This window comes from Sus scrofa, chromosome 8 (genome assembly GCF_000003025.6).
Source record: "Sus scrofa isolate TJ Tabasco breed Duroc chromosome 8, Sscrofa11.1, whole genome shotgun sequence".
NCBI lineage: Eukaryota > Metazoa > Chordata > Mammalia > Artiodactyla > Suidae > Sus > Sus scrofa.
Genome location: NC_010450.4, coordinates 3,044,282 through 3,059,820, shown reverse-complemented (window position 1 = coordinate 3,059,820; position 15,539 = coordinate 3,044,282). Strand labels below are relative to the sequence as shown.

Sequence of the window (15,539 nt, the reverse complement as noted above, 5' to 3'; positions counted from 1 at the left end):
AAAGTAAAGAGCCCTTGCAAAGGGGGCCATGTTTGGGAAGGAGGTGGTAAGATGCTGCTCAAGAAACAAGGGTGCTGGATGGGAGAAGAAAGAAGAGTCTGGAGAGGGTTCAGGGGCCAGATGATGTGTGTAGGGAGTGGGAGGACAGGCCACGGGGGTCCCCACGGTTTGGTTGGCAGGCTGAGGACGGTACGGTCAAGCCTCCACTGCATACCATTCGCTGCAGCTGCTGCACACAGGAAGGAACAACGTGGCACGTGGGTGTCAGGTCAGAGAGACCCTCACGGCGTTGGAGGCAGGACGGCCATTAGGAGCAGGAATGGCTGCACAGGACGCTCAGAAAGCACCTGCCACTGAGGTGTGTTCACAGCCCTCAGATGCAGACAGGAGAGAAGGAAGCCTCTGTTACTCTTGAACCCTAGCCTGGCAGCCTCTGGCGGTCCCCAGGGAGGCTCTGATCTCCCTTGTCGTTTAACTTGTCAGAAGTGCTCTTAGCTTAGGGAGGTGGTTCTCAGCCCGCAGCCCGGGCGGGGCCTGGGTGGGGCCTGGGTGGGGCCTGTGCCACCTCCAGATGGAGCCGTCCAATGGAGTGGCTTATCCACGCCTGGGTTTCCTCCACTCGGGAAGGTGGCCGGTGGGGAGGGGAGACAACCAGCCCGTGTGAACTGACTTCTGGAATGATCCAGGCTTCATCCGTGGGATAGACTCTTGTCCCCTCTGGAGAGGCAGCCTGGGACGGAGAAAGGCAGCAGCCAGGAGGCGGTGCTGTGGGGGAAGGGACTTGAAAGGGCAGAAGGAAAGGTGGGGGCACTGCCTTGAGGGGTTCTCCCCAGAAGGCGCCCCCTCCACCTGGGGAGGCTAAGCAGTGAGGCCCAGTGCCCTTGGGGCCAGCGGGCCCTCCTGGGCTCCCGTGAACTGAGGGTGACGGGAAGGGGCCTCAGTGCCTCATGGCCAGGCCTCCTGGCATGAGATATCACCTCCCCCATTCACGACACCCCCTCATGGGCACAGGGGTGAGTGTGCCCGACTGTCCACATAGACAGAGGCTTGTCTGAATGGTGAGGTAGGGCAGCCGCCAGCGGGCTCCAAGGGCAGGCTTTGCTGGGGCAGGGCCCTGGGGGCAATGCCGCTTATCCAAATCCTTTGATCTGCTGTTCCCTGCTGGTCACCTTCCCTGTTCCTGTGCCTGTTCCCTCGTCTGTACTCATGGCCGCCCTCGTGCTCAGACCGGGTGGGCAGAGGATGAGAGCTGCGACCGGATGCCGCCACCACCCGCTTCTCCGCCCTCTGCTCTCCTGGGAGGCAGGCTCACAGGGTGGCTTCCGCCTGCCACACTGGCCAGGGATGGTGTTTCCCCGCCTCACCGCGTCCCCCGCTTTCACCTGCTGGGACCTCAGGTCTGGATGCGGGTCAGGTAGAAGGTGGACCATCCATGTAGACTTTCTGATCTAACACACACTAAGCAACGCCTTCCTACTCAGTTCTTCCAGAAGCTCTGCATTCCTGTTTTGGGATCTGACACTGTCCCGGTTTCTTCTCCGCCCCCTGCTGCTTCTGGACTGGCTCAGAACCTAGAGCGGGAGCAGGGGGGCTTAAGGACAGCACCAAGCCATTCACAGGGCCACCCAGCATGTCCCTCCTGCTTGTGACCCCCCCCCCAGCCCCCTCTCCGTCCTGCTTCCTCCCGCTGCTCCCCTGCATGATCCCGCTCTGCCACGGGGCCCCTGCTGGCTCACGCTCCTGGCTGGGTGGCCCCTGGTTTAGTCCACCTCCCGGCTGACTCACGCTCTCCCCGACTGAATTCCGGTTGGATGGACCATCTCTACCCAGAGGGAAGCCTCTAGGGCTGGGGTGGAGGGAGGGATGTCGCATGGGGTCCCCAGGAGCCCACTCTGCAGGGGGCTCAGGGGCCATCCTTGGCCTGATCACCTGCGCTGGGGGCAGTGGGCCCTGGGCAGGACACAGTGGCTTGTGGGTAAAGTGCCTTCAGGAGGGACGCTGAACAGGGCAAAGCCTCGGAGGGACTGGGTCCATGTGGTGCCAGTGGGCAGATGGGCGCTGATGAGTGAGAATGTCTCGCCCGCAGAGGATGGTAAACGGGGCAGCTGGGGGCCTCCGGACGGCTTATCTGGAAGGCATGGGATTGGGGGTGGGGGGACAAGAGGGCTGGGGGAGCCTGGGCTGGGCAGCTGGGAGTCCCATTAGCAGGGGTCCTCGCCCCTCTCCACACACAGGTGCCGGGCTTCCCAGACCCCTTGGAAGGTGGCGGGATCATGTGACGAACTCTGACCAATGGGCTCAACTAGAGGTGACACACGTCGCTTCTGAACCAAACCCTTGGATGTGCTGTGTGATTTGCCAAGCTCTCTTCCTCCTCTCTCTCAAAGCCTAGATTATGAAGCTCTGGGATGAAGGCACAGCTACCCCGAGGAGGGTCCAGAAAGGAGGCCTGATGGCCGATACCTTCCTGCCCCATCGGTTCCAGGGCTCCTGACACAGGCCCAGACTGGGGCTGATTTGGGAAGGCTGGTGGCACTGTCAGATACTAAGGCTGGCGTGGGGATTGGGCTCGGTCTTGGCTGGGATCTTGGGGTGGGCAACTCCTTAGCACCCGGGACATATGAGGTTGAGGTGGCAGACGTGAGCTCTGGGGGACAGGGGCTACCCCAGCAAGCCTCCGGCCCCCAGGACAGTGCCAGGCACAGATGGGGACCCAGCAGATGCTCTAAATGACCCTACACACTGGCCATCAAATGGACACGCCGCCAGACAGAATGACTGGTCCCGAGCCTCCTGTGGGAGCCAGTCTGTCCAGTGGGGCAGCAGAGGTTTCTCATCTCCTAGGTCCACACTGTCTAATCAGCAGCTGCCAGTCACATGTGGCTACTCAACTTCAATTAAAACTTAAAACCTAATTCCCTAGTTATACCTGTCTCATTTCAAATGCTAGCGGCTGTCATATTGGACAGTGTGGGCAGAGAACGCTTTGCGGAAAGTTCTATCGGTCGGTCCTCCAGAAGCACCAATGCCTTGAGAAACGTTGGGCTCCTGTCCCACCACCAAATATTCCAAGGACGTTCTGGGTCACAGAGAGTTGTCATAACACCGTCAGCCCTCCTGGAGGGGGGAGAGTCTATAAAGGGATAGAGAAGGATGCGCAGACGCGTGGGCAGGTGTGATGAGCTCGGGGCGTTGATGGGGAATTTGCAAGCGTCAGCAGAGCAGCTGGTTGGACGCGGGAACCTCTGGGCTGAACCAAGAGGGGAGAGAGGGGCCCCCCTTGGGAAGAAGCAATGTGCCCCCCCACACCTGGAAGGGAGGGGAACCCATGTGAAAGCTCGGGGCTGGTGCCTGGCTGTGGGGCAGAGGCCAACCCCATGTAGAGCAGGGAGGGGAGAGTGGGGGCTGCGGCAGGTGCTGTTGGGAGGTGGCATGACCAGGGTGACAGGGGCAAAGCATCACTCTGGCTGTTGAGTGGGAGATGACCTGTCTGCAGGTGAGGGGGCACAAAGGCTGACAGGGAAGCTGCTGTGAGGGCCCAGGTGAGAGGTGAGGTAGATGGAGCATGGTTGGGGCGCCCACGTGTCCAGCGGGCCAGGGCCAGGCCAGGTGCGCCCTGTGCCCCAGGGTCATTGATAACGGTGCCACCTCCCACTCTGAGAACATTTTCTGAACGGGGCATTTCCATGACAGTGTCTGCTCAGACGGGGAGATGAAGAGAGATGCTTCCGGGTGGAAGGTCCTTGCGGCTCAAGGGAGACGTGCTGGCTTCTGCTCCCATAACGGGGCACGCAGTTGTGCCATTTATTAAGATGGGGCAGACTGTGTACATGCGGACAGGTTTTGGGGGGGCGGAATCCAAGATTCAAGAGTCGTTAATGTCACTGGAATAAGATTAGACATAAGTCCGTAAGTGCTGTGGACAGAATTCCGTGTCCCCCACATTCAGAGGTTGCAGCCCTAATCCCCAGTGCGATGGCAGGAAGGGAGGGGCCCTCGGGGGGACTAGGTCATGAGGGTGGGGCCCTCCCAACACCCAATGGATTAGTGTCCTCGTCACAGGCTGAGCTGGAGGAGGGAGGACTTCCCTGGGCTGTGTGAGGACACAGCGAGCACACCTGTAAGGCAGGAAGCAGGTTCTCGCCAGCGCCTGATGGGGCCAGCACCTTGATCTTGGACTTCAGACTCAGAACTAAGAGAAATACATGTCTGGTGTTCAAGCCCCGGTCTACGGTATTTTGTGATCTCAGCCTGAATGGACGAAGAAAGATTATGAAACATTTCATCCTTGGAAGGCAACTGCTGACCGTGAGCAGACCTGTCCTCCCGGGAGGGAGCCTTCCTCCTCTTCCCTTCCTGAGCCAGGGGCCCCGGCCATAACCCAGAAGCTGTCTCCAGCTGTGTGCCTGGTTCTGCTGTTCCCTCAGCCAAAACACCCTTCCCTTCACTGGCCTCCAGGAATAGGTCCTCATCTGTCAACACGGGGCTGGGCAACGGCTTCTCAGAAAGCCTTCCGGGGCTGCTGGGGGCATGTGGGGCTCCTGCAGAGGGTTGGGCTTCCTATCTCTGTCTGCCGGTTCGCCTCCCCAGCCAGAAGGGGACAGGCAGCAGCATCTCATCAGCACCTGGTGCCTGGCCAAGGGCTCCGGAGCAAGCCGAGGGCCACACGCTTCGGGGCTGCCTTTGAGACGGCTGTCCTGGTGCCACCACGGGTCCCCCCACAGCCTGCCCCCACTCTGTGCATGCTTCCGGGGCCACCACTTTCGGCAGACACCCTCCCCAGCATGGCCCACAGACGGGGGCTGTGGCTACAAATGACGCGTGTTTGTAAGAAGTGGCTTTTCACTTTCATGAGTTATCATACAGCATCCTTTATTCTTCCAGGCTCCCCTGGTCCAACACAATGCTCACTAGTGAGAAAACGGGGGTTTCTGGAGGCGCAGGCTCCGGTGGCCGGGTGGAGGCCACGTGCCAGGTGCCCCAGAACCCTCCATGGCCAAGCTGGGCGCACAGCGGGACCGGGAGGGGGATGGGGCCAGAAGAAGCTGAGTGACGCTGACTCACAGATGGAACATCCAGGGCACACGGGAAGATGAGGTGTCACAAAGACGGGGGACAGACTCTGGGGGCACCTTCACCACGTTTCACAGGCCTCTCGGCACACTGCCCACTCTGCGCCAGGCACGGGCTAACCCGCACCTGGTCACACACAGGGCCCTCGGCTTCCTCGGCAGGTCTGGGTAGCATCCCTCACCCCCCGTCTCCGGGTGTGAGTCTCAGGACAAAACACCCCTCCCTAGAAGTGCATTTTACAGGGGTGGGGGACACCATTGGCCACGTCACAGGACACACTAAAAGCTGCGTCGCGTGTTAGGCTGGGCGTGTGGAAATCCTTTGTCCCAGGGCTTTGGCCGTCTGGGGACGAGGTTTTCTCTCCGAGGCTTGGAAAAGCACGGCGAGAACAACAGTGGTGGCTTTACTGCACCCGTCATCACGAATTTACAAACAGCATTGTGTGTGTGCTTGCGGGGGGTCCTTGCCTTTCGGGGTACCCGGGCGACAGGTCAGAGAGCCAAAAAGCACAAAGAATACCGACCAGGGGGCCTGTGCATCAGGAACACACCCCAAAGGGAATCCGCGCAGACACGAACTGGGCGGGGGCGGGGCCGAGTAAGGCTGGAGGCGGTTCCCTTCAGCGGGACCATAAAATTAAACTCTTTATATATGGCATCTCCATGTTTAAGTAGGCTATACTTTTTAATAAAATAAAAACTTTTGTGTGACTTTAAAGATATCATTTAGGCATCTAAGGGGTGATTTGGAAGAAAAACGCAGTGCACAGAGGGCCCTGCCAGAAGGTGCCCTGTTAGACTGAAGTTCCTCCCTAAACACAGGCTGCAGAAATCTAGCGCCCACACTTCTTGCAGCCCTGCATGCCCGCCGCGCTCCCCCTGCCCCGGGGACCTGTGTGCCAGGCGGTGCCTCCCTGGGCTGAGCGGGAGAGGGGGGCCGTGAATGCCGGAAGCCCACCCCACCCCGTGACCCTGTCGTGGACAAGCCCCTTCAAATCTCCAGTGGTGTCACCTCTGTGCCCCCAGCATGGGGTGGGTGCCGCACGGAGGCAGGACGGCGGGCTGTGGCTATCTCAGCGTGCCTTCGTCTCTGGGACAGCACTTAGCAGCATCCCCCTGACGCCAAGCAGCAGCGGGGAAGGGGCAGTGCAAAGCCAGACGTCTGGGCCCTAAACTACAGGCAGGGGCAGGGCTGGCAGAAACGGGGCTGCACCTGCTGTGGGACTCCTCCCGCCCCAGCCCCCCGCCGGGCCCTTCTCAGGCGCCCCTGCCCGCCCTCTGCCCGTCGCAGACACAGAGAAGCCAGAGGCAGGTGCAGCAGGAGGGGTCTGGTGCTTCCCGCAGGGGAGCCCGCGGCCAGGCGCCAGCGGCGTCAAAACAGCAGGGCTTTCTTCTTGAGGTCGTTCCTCTTCCAGAGCGCCAGGCGGTCAAACTCTTCCATGCTCATCCCAAACACTTCCTGGAACTCCTCCGGCGACAAGTGTCTCTTCAGATGACAAGGAAAACCAGAGGGGGGCAGTCAGCAACGTTGCAAAGCGCCCCCAGAGGTGGGGTCTGCAGGGAGGAAGGCGTGCCCCCCGCCCCAGCCGGTGCTCCTGGGCCCTCGGGGTCCCCATCCCTCCCCTTTGCAGCTGACAGAACCGAGCCCAGAGCAGAGGTTTGGTTGGGGCCCCACGGTGACCAGCAGCACAGCTGGGGCCAGAGCCCCGAGTCCCAACCCCCACAGATGCACCCCCCCCCCTCATTGCCGATGGAGCTGAAAACCACGCCCGGGAAATAGAAACGGCCTGGGGATTCGGGAGCTGTGCGTAGAGGGTCACGTGCACAATTTCGTTGTGTTTCCATGGCTAAGAGCAAGGAGAGCAGGGTTTATCAGGCCCCCACTTCACAGATGAGGAAGCCGGCGTGTGGAAGGTGAGCAAAGACCCCGACAGGCCCAGGCCCGAGTTCAAGTCCTGCCTCTGCGGTGTGACCGGAGTGATTTGTCCCTCCTGGCCCAGCCCTGGGGGCACACGCAGAGGCCGAACACACCTACGCCAGCCAGCCTCCCGGAGCCGGCCGAGTCTACTCTCCTGTGAGTGCGGTCACCCTGGCACCCCTGCCGTCGAGGGGGTGAATGGGTCAGTGAAGTCAGCTCTCAGGTCCGAGCCTGGCCACGGGCAGGGCACATTTATTCATTTTTTTCTTTTTCGGCCGCCCCGCAGCACATGGAGTCCCTGGGCCAGGAATCGGATCCAAGCTGCGGCTGTGACCACATAAGCTGCGGCCACACCGGCTCCTTCACCCACTGTGCTGGGCTGGAGGCTCCAGCTCTGATTCGACGCCTAGCCTGGGAACCTCCATATGCTGTGAGTGCGGCCCTAAAAGACAAAAAGACAAAGAAAAGAGACGTGCGTTGGAGTTCCCTGGTGGCTCAGCAGGTGAAGGACGTGGGGTCACTGCTGTGGCTCGGGTGGCTGCCGTGGCTCGGGCGTGAATCTTGGCCCGGGAACTTCCGCAGGCTGTGGCTGCGGCCAAAAAAAAATAATAATAGCCGTGGCTTCCGTGCAGCTGTGTGGAAGTCAGTCCGGCCGCTCAGACGCTTCCCTCCAAAAGCTCAGCAGAGGCACCGCCACGTGGGCCAACCGCTCCTCTCCAGGGGGTCCCAAGGGCTCACGAACAGGAACTCAGGTGCCCGGACCCCGTGCTCACAAGAGCAGCAGCTGCAACGGCCAAGGGCGGCCTCAGCCCACCTGCCCATCGGGGGACAAGTGGACAAACGAGGTCAACTCACACGCGGACTCTGGGCTGAGCGGCTCTGACCGCCACTGCCACAGACACGACGGGGACACGTCAGGCTCTGCAAAAGGCCACCTCGCTGGTGAGCCCACTTACACGAAACCTCCAGGCCGGGCTGAGCCACAGGGACCAAAACGAGATTAGCAGTGGGGGCGGGGAGAGGCCCCGGGAACCGCTGTTTAAGGGGCGTGGGGTTTCCTTCTGGGGGTACAAGGTTCTGGAATCAGAGACACACACACTCACACACAGAGACACACACACTCACACAGACACACAGACACTTCAGATACACACTCACACCCACTCACAGACACTCACACAGACACCCACTCACACACTCAGATACACACACTCAGACACAGACACACTCAGATACACAGACATCCAGAGACACTTGTGTACTCACAGATGTACACAGACACACAGAGACACACAGACATACTAGACACACAGACACACACACGCTCACACACACAGAGACGCACGCACCCCACCAAGCTAGTCTTTGCCGGGCAGAGGCCGTCAGCTGCCTGCTGCCACCTCGGACCCGCACAGAGGAAGCGGAACCCGGCACCTGCCCGAAACGAATCCTTGGCAGGGTGTTCACCCCGGGTTCCTGGCCAGCTGAGGAATCCACAGCCCAGTCCGCGGGGGGGTTGGAACTGTCCTTCCAGACAGCAGCACCCCACTTCCCGCGGCCCAGTCACCACTTCCCAGTTACTGGGACCACCAAGATGCGAAAAAGGAGGCAAACAGGAAAATGGTCTCTATTGTTCTTTGACAAATGCCGACTGCACGCCCGGGACCCGAGGCCCTGGGCGGGGCTGGGCGCCGCCTTCTCAGTGCCCTCCTAGCCTCAGGGCCGGGCCTGAGGAGTCGGGGCCAGGGGAAGGGGCACAGGTGGCCATGGACCGCAGGGAGGGTCCCAGAAGACGAGGAGCCGACAGGCGGGGCGGCACCCATCACCCCTGCCACCTGCAGTCTCCACTTTAGGCCCCTGGTGTCTCTGGGGTTGCGTGTCCCCGGCTGTGACACCGGGAGGGTGAGGTCACTGCGCTTTAGGCTGAGACGAGGAGCCAGGTGTGGTGACCGTGTGCTCCCCGCCTCCCACCAGGGCCAGGTGGACGCGGGCAGGTGTCCTGCCTCCAGGCTCCCCTTTGTGACAGGAAGGGCCTGCGGGGGGCAGTGGGGACCACCTGGCCCAAATCCTGCCGCACACAGGAGCCCATCCCTCTACCCCATCGCTGGGAAGGCCAGCGGGACGTGGCTGAGCACGGCTGACCCCAAAGGCCAGAGCCAGTTTTCCGACTGGCTCTGACCCCGCTGGCTCCTAAAGGCTCCCGGGGGGAGGGCGGCCTTCTGGCAGGTAGCGGCCAAGGCCAGGGCGGCCGAGCTCCCCCCTGAGCTGGCAGGAAGGAAGCCCGGGGCGTGGTGCCTTGGCAGAGGGACATTCCGGGAAGGCCTGGCTCCTCGAGCGCCCCTGGGGAGGAGGCCATTTCTGCAGCATGGCAGGGGTCCCACCTGCTTCGCTGGGGGGTCTGCCTATGTGTCACCCTCCAGGACAGTGTCGTGAAAAGACCTCGGGCTCAGAAGCCAGACACACAGGAATCCCATGTGGCTCCAGCCCTGTCCACCGTGCTGACACGACCTCAGTTGTTATGTCTGTAAAATGGGAATAAGCCTGTCCTCCAGGAAGCCTGTCCTGACTGCCCGGGTCACCCCAGCTCCCAGACCCTCAAGCCTCCTCTCTGTGGTGCAAACGCTCACACCGCAGCCAGTTGCAAGCTTCCAACAGAGGCAGTGCTGCAAAGAGGCCCAGGGGCTCAGGTTACGGCATTCCTCGCACAGAGACGTGGTGCACGGGCGCCGCCTCGACGGCGCAGGGAACTAAAGTGTAAGAGAGGATCGGGGCGGGGGGGGGGGTGTCCAGGATTCATTACCTTTGCTCGAAAGATAACATGAAATCATACGTTTACGTAATTTGTTTTCCAGGAATGACCGGGTTTAACAAGCAGCATGTAAAATTTAAAAAAAATGCAACGGCATGGAGTCCCCGTCGTGGCGCAGCAGAAACGAATCTCACTAGGAACCACGAGGTTGCGGGTTCGATCCCTGACCTCACTTGGCAGGTCAGGGATCTGGTGCTGCCTTGAGCTGTGGTGTAGGTCACAGATGTGGCTTGGATCTGGCGTTGCTGTGGCTGTGGCGTAGGCCAGTGGCTACAGCTCCAATTAGACCCCTAGCCTGGGAACCTCCATATGCTGCAGGTGCAGCCCTAAAAAGAAAAAAAAGACAAAAATCAAAACAAAACCACAAAAAAATGCAATAGCAGAAGCAGCTCCTGCAGCCACTGAGCTCCCAGCATCTGGTGCTGGGACTCAGAAATGAACCAGACCCGGCTGTCCTCACCCCCCCCAGAGAGTATACACTTGTCACGGAGGCGAGTCCAAAAGCTGTCGAGTCTGCTTGAGGGTCGTGGGCCCTGGAGGCCTTGGTGGCTGGTAAAGCATGAACAATGTTCCCACCAGCCACTGGGCAGTTTTCTGGGGGAGCCGATCTGTCCTAACTCTGTAACCTGGTTCCGCCAGCAAGGACTCAGGACTGACTAACCTCCGCTCACAGCAAAGCTCATCAAGGAACCGGGACACAGGGCCCTGTGCTGCCCCCCCGCCCCTGCCGCCCCACTCTCACCCCAGGAGGGTGGCGGAGAGCGTGCCAGGCGCTTGTGCCCAGAGGGCACAGACAGGGCCACACACAGGGACATCCCTGTGTCACACAGCCTGCCAGCGGCACATTCGAACCCCGACTTCTTGCTGGGGGTCCAGGGCTCTTCCTGAGACGCTGTCACCTGCCCCTTGACCACTGTGCCTCAGGTAGGGCTCCCCTCCCCTTGGCAGAATGGCCCGTCGAGGCCCGTCCACCCTCAAGCCGGGCCATTCGTGCTGTCCCTTTGGGGAAGAAATCCCCAGCGCCCTCCGGGTCACGGACCCCTGAAAACGCCGAGGAGGTGACCCATCTTGGCAGAAACAGGCGCACGCAGGCGCACTAGTGTCCAGGGTCCTGAGGTGCCGTGGACGCCCGAGGCTTCCCGGGGGGCCCTGCTTTGGAATCTGAACCCCACAATTCTCCTGCATGGATGGGGCCCCATGGCCAGGCCGGGAAGGGACTTGATGGCGTTGCTGCTCTCGTTGCCCGCCCTGAGGTTCTCGCACTCTGTCTTGGGGCCTCGGGACACCCAGGCTCAGCGAGGGCCTGTGCCCGCCCACCAGCATGCCGCCTCGTCGCCAGGCCGGGGGGCTCCAGAGCCCTCACTTCCCACCTCCCACCTTGGGGCAGCCTGTGTTGCATCTGCTCCAGCCGGGGGCAGGCACCCTGGCCCAGGCCCCACCCTGCTGGGACTGGCTGGCTTCCACACCCCTGCAGGGCACTCCCAGTGCCCCCACCTCATCAAGTTCAGATGCCGCACCCGGCACAGGCGAGGCGAGGGGCCCAGGCTCTGATGTGTGGAGTGACCTGCTGCCAGGGGGCCTGGAGGCCCTGTGTCCCCATGTCCTTGCCCACCACTTCCACCCCCGCTCTGCTTCATGGTGGGCATCTATGGGGTCTGGGACATGCCAGGCTCTTGGCCCCCCAGAGCCTGCAAAGCTCTTCTCCCACTTCACACAGCAGCTCTGCCTTGTTCGACGGGTTCCAGCTCAAATGCCCCTTCCTCCAGGGGGCCCTCCTGGATGGCACTAGCCAAACAGGCCCCGGGCCACGTGTGTCCCTCGGTTCTGGCTCTCAGCTCCACTAAGGCAGGATGGGTGTGTCTGCCATCGTCACCCAGGGGCATCCGTGCTATCTGCATCCTTGAATTTAAGCCCTCACCCTCCCGGTCATACTGCTTCGAAGCTCTCTCCCTCCTCCGCCCCTGAATGGCACAGGCCTGCCCTACTCCCCCCTGGGCCTGGCCTCCTTGCCTCCTGTGTGGCCTCTGCTGGGAGGCCCTAGAGTCCGCAGGCACATCCCTGGGCCATGCCCAGGGGGCTGGGAGCCACAGATCTCCATCAATCAGATTCTCATCAGACCGGGTCGGAGGAGTCTAAACAAAGGAGGTATTCTTTAAGGGCCGCTGAGCCCTTATTTTTCAGCCACATTCCGGAAAGTGGGCTTTTCCTTCTTGACCAAACTCAGGTGTGCATTTAGCCTCAGGGTCTGGCTGAGAAGCCTCTGGAAACCCCCGACTCCACTGCCAGGAGCCCTCCCCTCCTGCGGGCGGCCCTTTGGCCCGCCTAACCCTAACCCCGGGGGGCTTGCCTGGACGGGGCCTCCAGGCCTTGGGTAAAGGGTCCTTTCACGCCTGCCGGCCCCCGCCTCTCCCTCTCTGCACGTGCTGGCCTGGCCAGGCCCTGGTGCCGGGCCGCTGGTCCCTGGGACGGTATTCTGCCCATGCCACGGCTACAGTCAGCCCTTTCGGGAAAAGGACCGACCATACCGCGGGCGGGGGCTCACCCACTCCGACGGAGCAGACACAGAGAAGTCTCAGAGAATGAGACATTCCGCCTCAAGGTGTCGGCTCCTGCCTGTGCATCCAGCCCACTGGCCTGGCCTGTGGGTTTCACACTCGCCAGCCCCACAGGCACAGGAGCCAATTCCTTAAACTTTCTTTTTTCTTTCTTTTCTTTTTTTTGGTCTTTTCTAGGGCCGCACCCGCAGCATATGGAGTTCCCCAGGCTCGGAGTCTAATCTCAGCTGTAGCCGCGGGCCTACACCAGAGCCACAGCAATGCAGGATCCGAGCCGCATCTACGACCTACACCACAGCTCATGGCAACAGTGGATCCTTAACCCATTGAGCAAGGCCAGGGATCGAACCCACAACCTCATGGTTCCTAGTCGGGTTCGTTAGCTGCTGAGCCATGACAGGAACTCCGGCTTCCTTAAACTTCTAAATCCCTGTCTCTGTTTGTCCGTCTGCTGCTTTGTCTCCCACTGGGTCTGTTCGTGCCGAGGCCCCAGGCCCAGGTGCTTCCCTGTCTGAGCAGCAGAGTGTGCGCTGGGAGGTTGGGGCGTGGCAGGGGGCTCGGAAATCCATTTTCAGTCCTGTAACTCATCCAAGAAGCACAGTGCAGTGGCTCTGAGTGACATCTGAGCCAGGACCCCCCAGCGCCCCCCACAAGCCAGGGAATGTCTGGGAATGCCCACCACCCCCACGCCGAGGCCTCCTCTGGAGCTACTGCCCCGAGTTGGGAAACCCAGCAGGCTGATGTCAGCAAGTGCTTGGGAAATAAGCCGATTCTGATGAATTCTCAAATGTCAAACTGAGTTCCAGTATCCAGCAGCAGGGAGGGACCTTCCGCTGGTGGCCAAGCCTGCGGCTCACCCTGCCTCTGTTCACACACGGCCACCTCGCTTTTCCATCAAGCTCTTAGCCATCATTGTTTGGCCACCCCATGGCACCCTGCCCCCGTGGGAACCTCTTCCTAACCCATGCGTGCCTACGCGGTTCTCTCTCAGGATGGTAAAGTGGGGACATTGGGGACAAAATAATTGAAACCATGTGCACATCACAGCTGCCTGAGGCTGGCTCACGGCAGGTGCCATGACTACTTTTGAACAACCGAATAAGCTCACAATCCGCCCAGGGGGAGGGGCCCCACGTAAACTGGCCCCAGATAGGTCTCCAGCAGGGCCTGACCTTTGCTCTGCCCACTGGCATCCCGCGAGTCCCCTGACGGCCCTCCTTCCGGGAGACAGGGCCTCCAGAGTGGTGCCGGACCGTCACACCCCTTCCCAACTCCGCAAGTCACCCACCTTTCCTGAGCACCTACTATGTGCTAGCAGCTGCCTACGTGGTGCCTCTTATTTGCCCGGCTGCACATCCTCTACCCCCTGTCCACGCCTCGTCGGCCAGAGTGTCCATCATCAGTGAAATCTGGGCTTGTCCTGCTGCAACGAGGGACCACCTCTTAGCCACTACCCCGTCCTGATGCCCCAGAGTCACGCCACGCCTGTCCCCGCCCCTCCCTGCGAAGCGCTTCCCATCACCCGCCGGCTGTGACGCGGGGGATCCATGTGACGTGGCGAGGAAAACGCTCACAGGACACGCAGCATAAAAACGCAGCTGTCAAACGCATGAGCGGGGCGAGCCTCTTAACCGAAAGCGGATTCCGCTCTCTCAGGGCATCTGAGCACAGAGAGGTTTCGGGCAGCCTGTCCGCCGCGGAGCTCACAGGAGCTGGGACTCGGTGGGGGAATTCCATGCGATGTTTACGTGCTTCTTGGTATTTTTCTGGACTTTTCCAAGAGTTAGGAATTGTTTTGATATTAAAAATAAAGCTGAAATAAAAACATCGGTGCCCCTTCCTGTGCTCCTGGGACACAGACGGTCCTGCGCCCGTGCTGGCTCACATCCCAGCCCCCCGCCCCGGAGGGTGTGGGACACGCCAATCTGCAGTAACGCGTCCCAGCCGCCTCCTGGCCCGGCGGAGGTCGGGAAGGGACTGACCACACGGGGACGCACCCTCCGTGTGTTCCTGGAGCTCTGAGGGATTCAACCCATTGCCCCGGCGTCTGAGGGTTCTTTAAAAAGCAAACATGTACTGTATTAACCACTTGATATCTTGCACCTTCGCTGGGTAACGTAGCAGAATAAAGGGGGGGAGTCGATTGACGTCACCCCAGTTCCAAGAGGGAAGCAGTAAGTCCCACTGGGCTGGTGTCCCCGAGGTGGGCTGGTGTCCCCGAGGTGGGCTGGTGTCCCCGGGGCCGCCCGGAGCTCAGCCCTGGAGGAGGGGTCTGGAGCCCTCAGAGCGCCCACGCTGAAGAAACAAACTTGCACAACAAGTGGGACCCTCCAGGCAGGGGCTGACGGCCCCCCAGCGGAAAGCGGAAAGAGCCCTGTGTTCGGGGAGGGGACATGACTGCGACTGCAAGTTAACAGCGGCTCCCCTTCAGCAGAAGCCAGAGGGCATCCTCTGCAGAGAGGGCAGGATGGTCTGAGGTCCAGAGACAGGCTGCCCAGGACCTGTCTTCCCGCCCCTGTGGCGGGCACCCCCTAAGCTCAATGCGGGGCCTGCTCTCTTAGTTTCTCCACGTGCGGCCCCCGCGACTTCCAGCCCAGCTTCAGCGGCCCTCACTGCCGACCCCCCCAGCCCCCGGGACCGCAAGCTGTTGTCCTCACGTGTCAGAACATTTTAGTCGCCCTTTCTCTTCTACAGGGTGAGGTCCAAATGTCCCACTAAGCGGCAGCCTCCTGAGCAAAGGCCCTGGGGTCACTCGGTGCTGTGGTCCTTGCCAGCAGGATGCCTCACAACCCCTGCGCATTCCAAGCCTTGGCCGGGTGACGGCGCTGCCTGATCCTGGCACCTGCTGGCTTACTGAGCTCTGCCCTCCCCCCTCCTTGGCGCCCCCTTTCACATTGGCCCCTTGCTGCCAGAGTCGGCACAGCACCCCTCCCTTGTCACTAGGTCCCAGGCCCCAGAGCCCCTCTAGGGGCCCCCCTGGGTCTCCTCGCTCCAAACTTTGATCCTGCAGAGGGAGGTGAAAGTCTGCCCATCACACAGAGGGAGCGGTTGAGGGAGCAGTAAAGACTCTGGATGTGGAGATGTGACGAAGCCCCCTGACCCCCCAAAGGGACCCATCCAGCAACTCCCTTCTGCTTAAACGCCTCAGGGTCAGGCTCCCATCCCTGCAACAGAAAGGCTCGAAA

At 61.0% G+C, this 15,539-nt stretch overlaps 1 protein-coding gene across 1 annotated transcript in view; it reads right to left on the bottom strand.

The window, feature by feature from the left end:
- Positions 4,847 to 15,539, bottom strand: part of ABLIM2 (actin binding LIM protein family member 2) — a 106,027-nt gene continuing 95,334 nt past the window's right edge. Inside the window, 1 exon segment of the mRNA XM_021100956.1 lies at positions 4,847 to 6,558. Within this exon segment, the coding sequence (XP_020956615.1) occupies positions 6,445 to 6,558 (114 nt within the window). The 3' untranslated portion in view covers positions 4,847 to 6,444.